Source organism: Nelumbo lutea, chromosome 5 (genome assembly GCF_056320005.1).
Source record: "Nelumbo lutea isolate HS-2025 chromosome 5, American lotus-T2T, whole genome shotgun sequence".
In the NCBI taxonomy this organism is placed as follows: domain Eukaryota; kingdom Viridiplantae; phylum Streptophyta; class Magnoliopsida; order Proteales; family Nelumbonaceae; genus Nelumbo; species Nelumbo lutea.
The window spans coordinates 6061451-6079404 of NC_142688.1; the positions used below are offsets into that span (position 1 = coordinate 6061451).

A 17954-nucleotide genomic window follows, 5' to 3' on the forward strand; every position below is an offset into this window, starting at 1 on the left:
ATAACATAAAACCACCGATAGGATACGATACGTCCAATATAGTATCAAAATTTTGAACATTGTTTGACACTAGTCACAAACATCATGGGAGTGTAGGAGACAAGTGTAGAAAACACAAGTCGTCCCTATCATCTTACCTCTTACCGGTCATTCACACCTGCTCCATCCAATCTACGTAGCCGGTAATTTTGAACTTCGAACTTCAAAGGAACCATATCGGCTTTCCTCTTTAGTTTTTTTCTTTTTTTTTCTAGGTTAAATTGAAATTGCTGCAACCTTCCTTACAATTTGTAGTTATTATTTATTACTAAAACCTCTTTCAATAATTTCAATCACCTTTATGAACTTTTGATACAATTTGGTAAAGAAGCCTGTATTTATATTTGATGAATGGGATGAGACCACTACGTTGTGGATATTATACTTTTTCTCTTCATTCATTCATGATAATATACTAATATTACCATTAAAAATTACGGATAAGTACAGTAGAAATTGGAGAATATGAGACCAGGATCTGCTTTTCACACCTGATGCCTCACAACTCCTTTATATGCACATCCTCCCATTTATTGAGAATATCTTCCGCACTTATCAATTATTATTCACGGGAGATGTTATCGGAGAATATATTATCTCCCGTTTTTTTTTTTTTACAATATCCCTATCTTAGTGCATAACAGTATGTTACCACCAAAATGCCAGCTGGTTTAGCGGCCTCAGCCGTAATGGCTTGTCACTCAGAGTCAAGATTTATCATCGTAGTCCCATAGAAAGAAAACCATCCATGCGAATACCCTAGGAACACAGCATCTACCCGTACATCGAGGATATCTCTCATCTTGAGTGACACACTGCGACGAAAAGTTAGATCTTTCATTTATTTACACTGAGATTGAACGATCTTATCCATTGGATTCTACACCCAACATCCACAGTAGATTCGTACTACCGTATTAGTATATGCAGTTCATCGCTCATTGAAAACATGAAACAACTTGTCTGGCTGTGCCCTGTACGATAGTGGGCCACGCCTAATGTATTTTTCCGTTTTTTTTGAGGGGCTACAGCCTACAGGTTGGTGGCCACGTTCAATGATAACTTGATAAGGATTAAAATGGCCAAGTGTGTGTGTGGTAGCTCAAAGCTCAAACTGCATCTTACAAAAAGCCACGTGTCATCATTGTTTACGAAACCTCTTGCGTCGTCTCGTCGCTGCCAGGAAACTCTCCGTCTATTACTCGGCCGGCGGAACCAGGACACGGCCACACGCGTGGAAATACTGAGACGAGTCTCCTTTTGTCTTTTCCGTTCAGTTCACGCATTACTAATACAGTAATAGTAATACTTCATCACGTCGCTTCCATAACCGACCGCCTCGTTTTTTTACAGCTGACGAAAAGCACACAAACAATTCAACCTCTCTCCCGCGGCATCTCAATCTCGATTCCTGTCCGTAAAAAGCGACTATCAATAAAAGGAACAAAAGAGAAGAAATTCGATAAGTTTCTTTATAACAGGCGAATCTGATTTTTTTTTTTATTGGTGTGGGCTTTGTCAAGTTGCCACTGAAGATCTGAGATAATGGAATTTATCGACGACATCTGGTTATTATAGTTATTGGTGCTTTTAGGGTTCGTCAGATTTGAACTTTGAAGCACGCCAAAGAGGAAGGAGAGCAACGTTGAATGGCTGCAGAGTACCAATGCTGCGAAACGGGGTTCTTTGTTCACATATTGGTGATACTTTTGCTGGTTATGTTCGCTGGGCTGATGTCTGGACTCACTTTGGGCCTCATGTCCATGAGCCTCGTTGATCTTGAAGTTCTTGCTAAGTCTGGTACTCCCAAGGATCGCAAGCACGCGGGTATTTCCCTTCCTCCATTTTATATATCTTTTGGTTTTGTTTATTGGAATTGTGAAGTTAAGCTTTGTGCGATGTAGTGAGATTTCCTTCCCCCCTTCTCTATCTGTTAACTTTCCCCTTTTCCTTCTTCCTTTCTGTTTATTATTTTTATATACATGGTTAGCGACTTAGCGTCTATCTTTCGTTTTTATACTTCTCGGATAAACTTAAGCAATTTTTTTTTTCGCTTCAGAAAATTCCTTAATTACTTAGAAAGCTTTGAATACAAAGCGGTGCGTTCAAAACCAATTCATCTTCAAGGTTCGACCCGTAGCACCATGCAGCCAAGGCATGAGCTAAAGCTTAAGCAATTTTTAGGTGGTTGGAGTTTGTTTCATGGGCGTTTCTTTCCCAACTTATTGGTCCCGATTTTTATACATTCGGGATAACTTCGGACTTCCCTTCCACTGGTTTCTTATTGGAGTTGCTTTCGATTAAAAGAGACTATTTCATTGTCGTGCGCTTGTTCTTTTTTCTCTTTTTATTCCTTTAGATATTTATTTACAATATAAATGGGTCACCATGCTCTTCTCTAACATCCAATTCAATATTAGACACAGTACGGTGTGAGTGAAGGTTCAATCAGCTATGAACATCTATCATTTCAATTGAACAACTTAGTGAAGTGGTTGATTTGACTTTGAGGCTGTGTGAAGTCTTGTCAGAGATGAGAAATGCGCAATTAGCTGGCCTTAAGTTTGAATTGCGTGATTTAACCACCTATGAATTTTCTTAGCATTTTCAGCGAAATCTTTTTATAATTCAAGCAATACACTGTTTTTTGTTTCCATTAGTGTATAGCTATTGGCTGCACACTGAATAGATCTCTACTCATGTATATGATTTTGAATGAACTATCAACCTTCCTTCACGAAAATAACCAAGACATTTGATAAAATCTTTAAAAAGTGTAGTTAACAGTGTGACGGTGAGATGCAAAAGTTATTTTTTATGTGGATATTTTCTGCTTTTCTAGGCATTGCCAAATTTGTATCATTTGGTTCCTAAGGGTGTTGCTGTTAAAAAGATGCGTTGAGAAGGCATGGGCACTGGTTCATGCATATAGACAAAAAGGAGGAAGCTGAGAAATTATTATTATTATTATTATTATTATTATTATTATTATTATTATTATTTGTTTAGGTTCTTGTCTGGTTAGAGCACATCTTTCTTCGATGAGGCTTGAATAAATATTTTTTTTATATGTGGGATATGAAAGGATGTCTCTAGAAATTTCAAGCTTGAGTTTGTTAGGACATCCCAAGAATTACTGAAGGACGGGTAGATGGATGCTTTTTGTGAATTGGGCCCCATCATATGGAAGTCTTGTTTAGAAGCTGCAATTTGGAGCACATGGAATGGAAGGAATTGGATGGTAGTATTGTCAAGGAGAAATTAAGTTTCCTGCAATCCACGACAGTCTTTTGTTCTGTTCTATTCTATTATTCTTGATTTTTGAAGAAGTTTAAGGGTCCTAACTTTTGTTGGTTATGGTGCCTTTAAGGTCCTAAATCTCGATGCATGCGCATCGGCCTGTATCAGTGTTTTTTTTTATGTTTTATTTATTTGTTTTTTTCAAAACTGGTTCAGAGGGATCGGTTTAAGTCCCGGCTACCCTCTGAATCATGGCCTGACCTGATACACCCCCTGTAGGGGCGTATCGGGAAGGCCCTGATTTGGGCCAATACGTAACGCTATTTTGAACCTTGGGTGCCATCCTTAGTGGAAAAACTAATTTGTAGTTTTTACAGTATGGCCAATTTTAAGTGGTTGATTTGTTAGTCTGATGTCTACTGAAACAGTTCTTGCACATATGGGTCATTCACGTTACTTGAACTTATTTCATTTTTTACTTACGGATATTGGTTGATGGTAAGTTTCTCAATACAAGAATAACTGAACATGTTAACAATCTACCACCTTTTTATTGACAGCAAAAATCTTGCCAGTTGTCAAGAAACAGCATTTATTGCTCTGCACCCTACTTATTTACAACGCTGCTGCTATGGAGGTAAAACTATTAAGAATATTCTAAATGGTTCATGGGTGACATGCATCGGAAAAGTATACTTATGTTATAACTTCCCCCTTTTCACCAGGCGCTCCCTATTTTTCTTGATGGTTTGGTTTCAGCTTGGGGTGCTATACTCATTTCAGTGACTTTGATACTTCTGTTTGGTGAGGTGAGGCATCCTTTCTGATTATGCTTGTGTCTGAAATGGTTAGCACTGGTTTCAGGATAATCTGATTGGCAATGCAAGTTTATCAGTACAACCTGTGGTGTACATTTAGAAAATTGATAGAATGAGATCTACAATCAATTAACTTCTAAGTCATTGCATTATTTTGCTTGCTTCTTGCACCTAGGAGGTCTCCTAGGTTTACCATCTCATGCATCTCATGTCTTTGCTGACATGAATAGTCCTATTTTAGGAAATTTATTTTATTTTTATCTGTACCTTCTTTTGTTCTTTCCAACTTAGGAAATTTATGAATAGACTATGAACCTCTTGAAATTTGTGGTTTCATGGGCGTACAAACTGGCCTTATTGGCTTCTGCAAACAGATTATACCACAATCAGTTTGTTCTCGACATGGTTTGGCAATTGGCGCAGCGGTGGCTCCAGTTGTTCGTGTGCTTGTGTGGGTCTGTTACCCGGTTGCATTTCCCATAAGCAAGGTCATTGATGTTAAATTCCCTTACATGAGAAAACTGCTTTATTTTCTATGTTTTTGATCCTAATTAGATTGCTTTTGACTTTCCATGTTTTCTCATCCAGCTCCTAGACTTTTTGTTAGGTGAAGGACATGTGGCTCTTTTCCGTAGAGCTGAATTGAAAACACTAGTCAATTTGCATGGTAATGAGGTATGCAATTTTTTAACCATAAAACACACTTCTTTTGATAAACTTTAGCAACCCTTTAGGTTGCCATCACTTGGGGAAGCTATTTTTATTTTCTTTTCCGTTGTCATATGCCATTACACTGGCAGGGTGGGTTTTAATATATAGACATATTCCCTACTTTCACATTAATGTATATAATTGATGGCCAGACAGCAAGGGCTGGCCTTCACTTCATGGGGTGATGGGTACATACTTTTATTTATCATTCTTTTGCAATCAATAGATGCATAGATTTATCCATCGAAAAACTGCAATTGGGAATATTTAGTTTCTATTTGGTGTAGCTGGATACTTAGCATCTCTTCTGTGAATCTTTTCTACCACTTATGCCGTTTTCTATTTCCTGGAGGTTTATACTTTCACTTCAAAATGTTAACGTCATAATTTCCATGACTTGTAATCAGGCTGGGAAAGGTGGTGAGCTCACACATGATGAGACAACAATCATTGCAGGAGCACTTGAGCTCACAGAGAAAACAGCTAGGGATGCCATGACCCCTATATCTGATACTTTTGCCATCGATATTAATGCCAAATTAGACAAGTAAGTTTCTGGCATCAAAAGTTCAAGATAATCAAATTATCTTTTATGAGTTCTTTTTGTATTGAGGTTGCAGTTAATACTTGTTATTTGCACAGAGATCTCATGAAGTTGATCTTGGAGAAAGGGCATAGCAGAGTGCCAGTATACTATGAACAATCTACAAACATAATTGGGCTTATTCTGGTAATTGCTTAATTTTGTTTGAAAACTTGACGATAAGTGGTACTGATGTTGTTTCTGTTATGTAATATTGATGAACCGCATGTTATATGATGAGAAAAGAAAATTGAAGACGTTCATAGGTGTTACTTGATGCATGGTTTATTTTCTTTTATTTTATCCCAAGTACTTTTTTATCTCTTATATCCCCTCCAGAAAAAAAAATCCCATTGTCTGCTGTAAAGAATCTTTATTGTTTCTATGGTTATGGTACAAGAAAAAATTCTCTGTAGTTCATTATTTGCCCATCTAAAGGGAAGCCTAGTGAACAAGGCTTTCCACCTCTTGGATTCAAGTTTGTTGTGATTACTTGAATTCCTCATCTAACTTAGATTTATTATTCATTGAATCAAGGGGATTCTGAACTTGAATTCAACTAAAAATCCTATCATCAAAGTTCAACTTGAACTTGAGAGCAATGAATCTACATATTTCTTTGTAAATAGTTACTGGAATTAAGTAACAGGGAAAGAAGACAACAAAAAACCATGTATACAAGTTCTGAATGAAAGGATCAAACTTTCCTTGATATTAACTCCAATCTCCATTTGCATCAATGTTCCCTTCTCTCTACCACTCTAACTTTTCTTTGCAAATTGTCTCAAATGAGCTGTTCAATGCAGAAAACCAACAAGCCATTAGCCTATCAAAATCACATTCTTGAATTGAAAATGGAACCAGTTGATCCACAGACAAGCAAATCCAACATGGAAAGACCAAAACAATTATTCTGTTCTCTCTTTTCTCAACTAAATTGAAGGAAAAACAGATAAAGAAATTGATGTCACGAAATACAAAACCCTAACTCCAGAAACAAATCACAAACAAAAATTTGAGAACAAAAATCCAATTAGAGATTATTGATACAAAAAAAAAAATCCAATTAGATAATATCTTCAGATTACTGAGAACAAATCTTGGAATTTGGGCTTGTAGACTTGGGTGGAATTCTTTTCTGTACAGAGCTTGATACATCTGGCAACTCTCATCACTTCTCCCCTGTGGTACCCAGACTTTTCATTTTAATGCAATTTCTCATGTTGGGGACATGGCTTGGAATTTGTGTCCTCTGGATACTAAGTTTTTGATTTGATTGGGCAAGTGTCACTTAATTGGACATCAAACCAACATAAATTATTCTTTGGTATGGTCAAAATAAATATTGGAAATTGAAGCTTGAAGGTATCAAATTTCCAATGAGGATGCCCTTTAAACCTAATAACATGTGGATTTTCTATACACTTATTTTTTGGGTTTTCAAATTTCATGGTGCAATCTCTCTCTCTCTCTCTCTCTGATTCCATTTCTACCTCGACAGCTTGAGGTCAGTCAAATCTGACTCCTAGATGCATGCTTGCAGGCCCTGCACCAAAGTCCATGTAATATAGCTTCTGCCAATCTTTTTTCTTATGTGGAAGTGGCTAAACAATTAGGGTTTTGGTTGAATATTAGCATTGTGTTTATAAAAGTTACCATAATCATGGAGAAAACAAAAAGGAGCATTTATTGAATTGGGGCACCATTTTGCATTGCAAAAAGGAAGGGGGTCTAGGCCTAGGAAACATAGAACTAGAGGACAAGGCTTTGTTAGGTAAATGGTTGTGGCGGTTTCCCCTGGAACTGAATCATTTGTGGAAGCAAGTAATTCAGAGTATTCATGGTCTAAAGGAAAATGGTTGGGATGCTGGATTGAATGGAACGGCTGCCTTATTAACACCATGGAAACCAATTTCAGGTCTGCTGCCTTGCTTCTTGACTTTTATAAGGTATGAACTCTTTTCTGGGGACAAAATTAGATTTTGGGAAGATCTGTGGTGGGGTAATGCTCTCTTAAAAGAAAAATTCCCCTTGTTGTACCTGCTTTCTTCTTTTAAAAAATATTACTGTCTCTCAGCTTGTGTCCTTTTCCTCTAGTGGGCTTTCCTGGAATTTTGGGTTTAGATGTAACTTGAGGGAAGATTCCCTTGTGCATAGAGTTAATAGACTATTTGGAAGGTGTTTTTTGGATCTTCCAAAGCTTGATGCCAGAGTTTGATCCCCTTGTTCTTCTGGTCTTTTTTCTTGCTCTTCCTTCTTTGAGATCCTTTCCTCTCGTGACCTTGCCCCTACTTTTCCGGTGAAAGAGGTGTGGAGTGGACCTGTTCCACCCAAGGTGAGGGCTTTTTTCTAGGAGCTCTTTTTTTTTTTTTTTGACTAAAAAATAAACACTTGTGAGACCCTTCAAAAGAAAATACCCAATTGGTGCTTATCTCCTTACATCTGTCTTCTCTGCAATGCAAATGGGGAAACTTATTTTTTACTTATCTCTTGCTCTTTTATGGATGGTATTTGGGAGTGGTTTTCCACTCTAGTTAGGTGCAGGTGGACTCCTCCCAATGATTTGCTGTCGATTTTCAGCAGCAATTTCCTTAACCCACCTACAAGGAGAGGAAAGATACTGTGGAGATGTTCTAGAGCTGCTATTTTATGGATGATTTGGGAGGAAAGAAATGGGAGGCTTTCTCAAGAGAAGGCTCAAAACAGAAGAGTAACCATTGACCTCATAACAGTGACAGTGGCACATTAGGTGAAGACTTTTAAGTCTTTTTAGATCTTTCACCACTGATGATATTATTAGGAATTGGGGGCTGATAGCAACCTGATAGCAACCTCTTCCTTTACCAGAGTGCCTGTTCCACCTAGTTGGGAACCCCTACACACTTGCTAATTAAGCTCAATTTTGACGGCTGCAGTAGAGGCAAGCCTAGAACTTCTGGTATAGGAGTTCTCAGAAATGCTGATGGGAGCATCCTTGGTCTATTTTCTGGTCCAGCTGGTCATGGAAATGCAATTAGAGTAGAAATTTTAGCTGTCCTACAGGGCCTAAAGCTGGCCAAGAGGAATAATTACACCAACATTATTGTTGAAGGGAACTCTAAAGTGGTGGTGAATTGGGTTAGGCAAGCTGAGAGGTGCCTTTGGGAGTACAGACACATTCTGAGAGAGAGCTCTGAAGTCTGAACTCAAAAGAAACAAAGTTATAGCTGTTCGATGGGTTTACAAATCTGCAAGTGGATTGGCAGATGGCTTGGCCAGACAAGGGGTAGAAAAAGAATCTATTCTGGGGAGATGGGACTCTTTCCTGACATGTAAGTATCCCTACTATGGGGTTTGACTTGTCACTGCTGCTTGGGAGATGGTTTTTTGTTCTTTCTGTTTCTTTTTATTGGTTCTTGGTCATCTCAATCTCTGGGATGACTGAATTCTTGTACTATTTTAAGCTTCTTTAATGATCCCTTTTTGTTATTCATATAAAAAAGCTTACCATATTTTTACATTTAATGATGGATGCGGCCTTTTGTTGAGTGGAACAGCTAAACAGGGATTCCACCTCCATCTAGTTGTGGTAAGGCTTTATTGAGTTCAGCTTTGTATTCTTTACTCTCGAAATGAAAGTTATGTATACATAAAACCAATATATAAAGTATTATTTTAAATGTAAATACAATGATATATAATTAGATCATATCTTTATCATATCAAACATAGTTATAACTGTCTGATTAGTAAATCAATAATGTTTCACTATCCACATTCGATCTGATTGACTTGAAAGGATGTGCAACTTGATTGGGTTTAATTCAGACCAGATCCATTGACAGCCTAGCTTATATCATTCAATATTAGAAACTAGGCTTACTTTTTTTTTGACAAGTGAAATAAAACTACTAACAAAAACCAGTAACAAAGGGTTCAATACAAGCAAGAGGGCTGTCCTATTTGATCACATCTACATCCAAATATTTCATCAGCTAGGCTAAGGAATGAACAGCCTGATTAAACAACCTAGCAATAAAGCTAAACTTAACAGTCATAAAACAAGAACATAAATCCTGAATTCTGTCCACCCAGGCAGAAGCTTCCCAAGGGAGGGAAGGGGAACCTGTGCACAAAAAATCCACTACATTTTTTTTGCATCAGAAAGGACCAAAATAGAGTTCCAGTTGTGTTCTTTAGCATAAAGTAAGACAGAATAGATGGCAAAAAGCTCAGCCACCACACTTGAACAAAAACACTAATTTTCCCTCATAGGAAAGTTCTGTTAGAATCAAACATACAGATTCCACAAGAAACTAGGCTTACTTTATCAAACATTTCTCAAGGGAAACTGGAAACTTTTTCTGATTAAAATATAACTTGCATTTAGTTGTGTTACCAACATCTAAGCTCTCTACAATTTAAGAACTAAAGTATTGGCCTTGTGTTCTTTTGCAGTCAACTGTTCTGTCCATGTGTTTATACCCTTTGATTAGTATGGTTTGGAAAGCATGAATTCTTCACTTGTTGTTGTACTGAACCATTCTTATTTCCCCATTCTTGTGAATAACTTCTTCTTTTTTTTTTTTAATTTTTACCACTTTGTGCATTCTTGTTTTAACTTCTTGTTGTAAATTGTAGGTAAAGAATCTATTGACCATTAATCCTGCAGATGAATTGCCTGTTAAAACTGTTACTATTCGCAGGATTCCTAGGTAAGCTAGCTTGGTCAAGGAAAAGTCTTATTATTATTATTACCTATCAAAAAAAAAAGCTAGGATTCTTTTTTCACTGTACAGTGAAAAGAAAATGGGTTGCATCTTTTCATACTGTTTTCTGAAATATGTTTTGGATTTGAGTTAAATCATGAAGGGAGAAACCTCATCCTAAACAGACTTTCTTTGGAGGTTTCTAATTAATTCAATTCAGTCTGTCTTGGCTTTTCTCATGCCATCATGTGTTTTCTGTCCTTATCTTTTGGCATGTGAATTACACAAAAATCTTTATTTAGTCCTGATTCTATATGCTAGGAGAAATTCCCCTTTAGGTATTTTTTTACTCTATTTATGTACTGCTCATCGTTGTTTGATTTTTCTATATGTAGGTTATCTTGATTTGGCTTTTCCAGATTTTTAAGACATGATTTTTCTCCTTGTTCATATTGATAAAAAAAAAAGATTTTTCTCCTTGTTCATTGTGAGATGCCATATTTATTAGGTATAATTTAGGAGAATAACAAGTGGGACCAGTGTTTTTTTCGAATGGTCTTTATTGGTTTACTGTACCTGTTTTCATTTTTTATATTTCTATTTAAGTCTTGTGTAAGAGCTCAATGTTTAATATGGAAAAGGGCCTCTTACTTGATCATCTGCAAGTCTTGTTAACAAAAAATAATTTATCAATAAGATGGAAAGAATAATACCCTATCATAGAATATAGGTGGATACTAGCATCATTTGCTTGGCTGTCATGGAGCCTAGATATATTATTGCCCCATAACACCACTGTATTTGCCCCCCCCCCCCCCCTCTTACCCGACATAATTATTGCCCATCTCATTGAAACAAGGTGTGCAAGAGGATTAGTTTTCAACGAGATGGTTGGTGATAGGATGTCATTAACAATTTAAAGTAATGTTCACATTTTTATCTGTTGTTTATGGGAGGCTGGAGATGTGGAATGGAAGGGCTTAGTAAACTCAGAGTCCTTCCAGTAATGTAGCCATAATTGACAGTGAGAAGGATGATCTGGTTGTCTCAGGTGAGAAAATCTGAGAGTTGGTTCATTACTGTACACTGTTTGTCTTCTCCCTTGGCAGCCTTTCTATCTGATAAAGCAAGCTTGTCTGCTTTTGACAAACATCCTAAATTCTATTAACTGAAGTTTCTGGGTGGATTTGTTTTAGAGTTCCAGCGGACATGCCTCTATATGATATCTTGAATGAGTTTCAGAAAGGTCACAGCCATATGGCTGTTGTCATGAGAAGACATGAGAACACAGTCGGGCAGCAAGTCAGCAAGTCTCCAGTCGATGGTAAGCATATGGTGCTGTGGAGTGCCCTTTTCTCTATGTTTCTATTTTCATGCAACATGGTTACTGGTGTGAAGGATTATAGTCCGCCTTCCCAACCAAAAAAGTAAAGAAGGTTAGTTTCTGTTATTATATTATTATTACACAGATAGAGTGCAAGATGTAAAGGTGGACATCGATGGTGAAAGGCAACCCCAAGAGAAAAGCTTAAAAAGCAAGAGGTCTCTCCAGAAGAGGAAGAGTTTTCCTAACAGCACAAACAATTCAAATCGGGGTACTCCAAGGAGCAAGAGGTGGCAGAAGGATATCTACTCGGAAGTCTTGCAGATTGATGACAACCCTCTACCAAAGCTCAATGAGGAAGAGGAAGCCATTGGAATAATAACAATGGAAGATGTCATTGAAGAGCTCTTACAGGTGTGGAAGAATAACACTACGATTTTAATGAAAATATTATTCTTTTCTTTTTAAATTTCAGGCTTTAACTTGTTACTGTGAACCTGGTTTTGTAAATGTGCAGGAGGAAATCTATGATGAGACAGATCATCACGGTGAAGACTTATAGCACGTATACAAAAGCTACATGCTAGACATTTTACATTAAAAAGTTGAACGGCTTTTGTTCCATGGGTAATGGGATAGCTGCAGGAGTAAAGAGAAGTTGTAAGCTAGTGAAATGTTTGTAATTGTAGATGACCACAGGCTTGTAATGTAATGATATCATAGTGATGGGAAAGAAAATTATGTATATGATTTGTTGATTAGTTATATATTTTGGGTCTTGAAATTAGGGCAAAAACATGAATGATATTATAGGGGAAGAGGGTAGGATTTTCCCTCCCTACAAAGATGTCATAATCCTTATGAAAAGGGGCTAAAATAAGAACCATCCTTATGTATTGTACTTGTACGCAATATAGAGCTAAAAATACGAGTGCTCTTTCGTCTGCAAATTCCGTCTCATTTTTTAGGTTTTCATTCGGTTTATCTGATATATTGGCGGAAAAATTTTGGCTGCGTAAATTGGATAGCCTAGGCTTTTTAGTTTCAACAGTCCGGACTCCGGATCACCTGCCAACAAAATACGTTCCAACACCTTACCATCATCCAACACCGCATATCTCATCCCATTTTGGTGAGATGTGTGGTGTCAGATCAAGTTAATGACAGGAGATCCCAACACTCTCCCCATATAACATGTCATTGCTATATTCACGCAACGGCTTCTGGTGTTGCAACTTGAAGTCTTGAAGCCCAAATACACTTAAAATTGAGCTGAGAAATTAGTTTTCTGTTGATGCTAATTTTGGTAGCTTATTCGAAGCGGGTCAATCAATGCAAGCTCAATTAACACCTAGGCCCTCCCTTAGTTATAGTCTTTGTCACTTGTGTAGTAAGTAGTATTGGCTCTTGATGCACTGCTGGTGAATTTATGTATTGTGGAGGGCAGGGAGACGAATCATGCAATGAGAGCCGATAACATTTATTTTGTTGTGGTGATTACAAGCAGATTTTAGGTTACACGTACTTGGGCAAGGTTCCAAACTATGGGGATTGCGTGATAATATCAGAGAAAATTTTAAGAAACTGGTGGAATGATCAGAGGCATGTCAGGAAAATTCATATAAATCTCACATTTACATCAATGTCACTAAATTTAAGACAGATGATTATAAATAGGCAAAATCAGTGTTTTAAGACTTGGCTCCGACCAGATGGTTGAACCGTGAAAACCAGGAATGGGTGGCCTTTTTGAGTTCCAGTTAAATGATGGTTTTGGTGGGTTGGACGGGTAAACTGGGACCTAGAGAGTATTCCGGCTTTTACTCTGGTCCCAGTCTTAAAACATTGGGCAAAATCTATGGTGCATGAACTGCACCGTGAAGCAAACATGCAAACTAGTGATGATAAAACAGCACATCACAATTGACATCTTTGAAATTGTTAAAAGTCTTGTGGGTAAGTACACCTTGTGAAACCTGAAAGAATGAAAGGTAGATAACCATTGTAATGTATTTAACATGATTGGTTGAATCTTGATTTAACATGCAACAGAATATTTATAAATACAACAATTTTTTATTTTTTAATTTTTTGGCAAGCAACTGATTCATTAAAAAATCACAAAGAACAGAACACGAATATAAACACAAATATTAACAAAGAGGAAATAAAGAAAAAAACAGAAAAGAAAAACACCACGACTAAGCCTAAGAACTGAAACCCTCTTTTATTAGACAGGAACCACCTAGGAAGAAAAATTCTTAGGGGGTGTTTTTTTTTGGGTTTTGAGAGAGGGAAATGTTGGTAAATGGGATTTTGATTTTCATTGACCAAAAAATCCATGTTCTGTGGGGATCAGAGAAAGTTAATTTTTTCTGGATAAATGATACCCATCTCCTAGGTGGGTAAATAACTTTACCACCTAGGGGAAAACTTGCCAACACTTGAATGGGACAAAAATGCCCCTTTTAACCATGAATTGTTATGACTAAAATGGTCATTGCCTTATTTACATAGGAAGTAAAAGAACATATGCACTTATCCGAATAAGTCTTTTCCAATCGGGTAGTGCATTTACCCGGATAAATAACTTACTGAAAAACAAATGAGGCCTTAATATAACTGAACAGGAAAAACCAAATTAGGCCAAACGGTGCGTTGCATTGTTAGCTTCCCTGGGGCACCAGCAAAAACTACCTCTAAACCACAGCACAGGTCCAAGATATCTTCTTTGATAAAAGTAAGTTCTGATGGGCATTCCACAGAGGAATCAGACAATAAGTTCACCATCTGGAGACAGTCAGACTCCACCTTAAGTCGATCGAAACCACCGGTCTTCGCAAAAGATAAAGCTTCCAAAATTGCCAAGGCTTCTGAATCAAAGGTGAAGATGCCAGCAACAATTGAACTCTAGTAAATAAGGTATATACATGTAAGAAATATTGTGTGAAATAACAGCCTAACTGATAATAATGATATTATATAACTTTATCAATACTGTGTTCATCAATGTTTCAACTCAATTTATTAAAAGCTTGATAAGACGCTTTAAATGTGATAATAAATGATAAACAAGTACTTAATTAGGAGACCTAGAACCATATGAAACAATTATAAATTAATAAGTGCAAAAATAGATTGACACACTATTTATACATGTGAACAATTAATTTATTGGCCATAATATATTAAGTTGTGCAATTTGAAGTCCACTTAATCTTAAAATGCTATTGCTAGCTAATGGAAATATTTACAAATTATCACGTGTTAAACCATTAACATGATATCCTTCCTTTCAAATTAAACTAATAGTTAATAATTAAAACATATATAGCTTTAATGTAAAAACATATATTAAATCCATGAAAATGTTATATGATACATAAATCTAAGATACAATTCATGTACTAGTAAATCTTAATTACTACAATAACTTTTTATATATTTATAATTACAATATACTTAAAAACAGTATAAGTTTTATACAATGATAAATCCATGAATTTAAAGTTTTCATTTTCTGTTATTTTCCTATTATTCTCTGTTTAACTTTAATCTATTACTTTATGTTATTTCAAATTAACATTGTCATTGTGGTTATCCTTTTCTTTTAATTATTTTGATTGAACAGATGTTAGTGTCAAAAAATGATTTCATACTTCTGTGTAAGACAACCAACAATAGGGTAGGTCTTAATAATTAGTGAAACTATCAAGGTATAAAGGGTGTCTTAGTAAATGAACAAACGACTTTCCAAATGAGATATGTGTCCTACTCTCACATATACATGTACCAACGTAATGAAACACCTCTTACACGTTTTAGCTTAGTGAAATAAGGGCAGGGGAAATGTGCAAAAGATTCGTGACACTCTTCACGTCACGAGCTAATAAAGGGATAGATTACAAAGACCCCCCATAATATAGGGTCAGTAACAATCCCTGAACTTTTGTTTGCGACAAAGATCCTCTGAACTTTTACTAGGCAATAAATACCCCCATCTGTTAGAGTTTCTTCAGTTAATTTGGAAAAAGATACTCATTTAACTAGGGGGACTCAGGGGATCCATTCCCCCCTCCCCGTGGCCTAGAAATCCCCATTTATATTACCCCCATCCTTGTATATTTTTCAACTTCCCAACCTCCACTCCAATGGTTGGCGCCCCTAATGGCCCATCCATGTTTGTTCTCCCCCCTTCCTATCTATCTTAGGTTTTGCCCCCCTCTAAAAATTCCTATCTCCACCCCTACATTTAGCTATTTAGAGTTTTTTAGATCCCCAAGCTACATTTTCCTTATTTATTTGAATGATTAGTTTACTAAATATAATTTTGAAGTCTTCTTGGTTTCTCTAATAGATTTTTACATATTTTTTATTGGATTCAATATTCATATGAAACGATAGAGGTTTCTTTTAGATAGGTATAAATTTAAGGTTTTGTTTTTTTTTTTTTGGTTTTTCTTGGTTTATTGGAGAAAGGAGTGGATAGGATTAAATGTAAAATTAAGTTTATAGACAAATGCCTTAAAAATAAAAGGTTTTGACGACTAAAACAGAACATATAACGTGTAAGTTTAGTAATAATAAGAGTATAAATCAAAATATGCTTAAGATTAAAGACCAAAAGACACCTTAATGTGACCATTTTCTATTACCTTGGTTCAACAATTCATAACAAAAGAGAGATTGAGGAGGATGTCACCCAAAGAGTTAGAGTAGGATGGGCAAAATGGAAGGGGGGCATTTGAGCTTTTATTTGAAAGGTGAATACCACTTAAATTAAAAGGAAAAATCTATAAAATAGTTGTAAGGCCAACTATGTTGTATGGAGCAGAATGTTGGATGGTCAAAAAACATGTCCAAAAAAGTAAATGCGGCAGAAATGTGAGATGGATGAATGAAAAACTAGAAATGATAGACTTAGGAACCAAGTTATCTATAGAAACCAAGGAGTAGCTCCAATATAAATAAAATGAGAGAGACTATACTAAAATGGTTTAGACACATGCATAGAAGACCACCAACTGTGCCAATTAGAAGAAGTGATTTCTTACACATTGAATGGACTAGAGGAGCTCATGGCAGATCAAAAAGGACATGATAGAAATAATAAGAAATGCTTTAAGCACTAATAATTTAATAGTGGATATAGCTTTGAATAGAATGGATTGTCAAAACAGGACTCATGTAACCAACCCATATATTTGGGATAAGACTTAGATGATGATGACTAGAGAATGGAGTGGATAATTTCTACATTTTAATATGAAAAACATTCATTTGAAGTTTGAGTGGATTGTTTTTTTGTTGGATTTTTTAATTATGATGAACTCTAGACCACCATTACTGTTGCAATTTTATGAAATTACCTTGAGTCTGTAAGTGTTTTAGTGGATGAATGTATTTAATGTGTATTTTCTCCCTATTTATGATATTCTTTTAGTAGTTTTCTCCATATATCTAAAAAGAAAATTTTCTTCTACAAAATAAAGCTTATTCTTTTGAAAATAAAGTACTAATGAAGGATGCCAAGTGCATGAAGATGCTTGTGACACTATATCCTTTATTCACCTTTATAAAATTAAAATTTCAATTATGGCTTATTGATTAAGTTCTACATGACCAAGGAAAAATGTCTCAACCTATAATCTCCCCCCATTTCTTTAGGCCACATTTGAATGCGGTGGAAAATTCCACCATGTAAAAGTCATTTGATGGAAAAATCTATTGTGTAAAAGTTCATCGGTTTAAAATTGTTGGACCGTTGAAAATTTTTAAGTGATAATGAATGGAAAAGTACATCAATTTTATTGATGTATCATTTACATCTATTATTGATGTAAAATTCATCAAAAAACATGATTACATCGATTTTCAATGTAACTTTTACATGGAAAACAAACAATTGCAAAAGTGGACTTGATGTAGAGTTTTACACTGTTCACTTTTACACTGAAAACAAACGGGTGTAAATAGGAATCAACGGTTGAGGTTTACATCAATACACATTTACACATCAATCAAACGCAGCCTTAGTGTTTACCTTGATTGTGCCGTTAATGCTTAAATGGTGTTACAGTTCTACGTGATCAAGGAAAATATCTTGACCTACCATTTTTTCCATTTCTTTAGTGTTTATTTTACGCCCACCCCTTCCCTCGAAACACAAATAGATTAGCCATCGAGGATTAAAAAAAGACCTTGTTTTTCTATGTTAATGAAATGATTCTTATTATTTTTAACTGATTTCATTTGGAGGAAATAAATGTACTTTTGGGTCATTTAGGCTATGTTTGGTTTGAAGGAAAATATAGGAAAAATGTAGGGTCATTTAGCCTATATTTGGTTTGTAAAGGTTTCCCTACCTTTTCCTTCCTTTTCCTACATTTTCCTTCAAACCAAACACAGCCTTAAGAGAAAATGGGCCAAAAAAAAGAAAAAGAAAATAAGGATTTGAATGAACATGTAGTCGAACTGGACTCTTTTACAAAACATGCCCTTTGGTTTGAATGGACATTTGATACCTCAGAGATACACAGCTAGATTATACT

At 35.9% G+C, this 17954-nt stretch overlaps 1 protein-coding gene across 2 annotated transcripts; it reads left to right on the forward strand.

The window, feature by feature from the left end:
- Window positions 1-1127: 1127 nt before the first annotated feature.
- On the forward strand, window positions 1128-12353 carry LOC148850021 (DUF21 domain-containing protein At2g14520-like). Of its 2 annotated transcripts, XM_088944360.1 has the most exons (12): window positions 1128-1291; window positions 1393-1866; window positions 3840-3916; window positions 4005-4088; window positions 4472-4585; window positions 4686-4772; window positions 5216-5355; window positions 5451-5538; window positions 10012-10085; window positions 11276-11403; window positions 11549-11817; window positions 11921-12353. In XM_088944360.1, the coding sequence occupies exons 2-12, from the start codon at window positions 1689-1691 to the stop codon at window positions 11963-11965; spliced, it is 1284 nt and encodes a 427-aa protein (XP_088800486.1). In that variant the 5' UTR covers window positions 1128-1291; window positions 1393-1688; the 3' UTR covers window positions 11966-12353. The 2 variants fall into 2 exon arrangements, with proteins under 2 accessions (XP_088800486.1, XP_088800484.1); XM_088944358.1 differs by having other exon boundaries at window positions 1134-1866.
- The last annotated feature ends 5601 nt before the right edge of the window (window positions 12354-17954 follow it).

Bases quoted from the DNA above. Each gene is read 5' to 3' on its own strand.
- LOC148850021 (XM_088944360.1), top strand. From the start codon at position 1,689: ATGGCTGCAGAGTACCAATGCTGCGAAACGGGGTTCTTTGTTCACATA. The intron at 3,917-4,004 runs GTAAAACTATTA...CCTTTTCACCAG, and splicing joins ACAACGCTGCTGCTATGGAG to GCGCTCCCTATTTTTCTTGA. The intron at 4,089-4,471 runs GTGAGGCATCCT...TTCTGCAAACAG, and splicing joins TGATACTTCTGTTTGGTGAG to ATTATACCACAATCAGTTTG.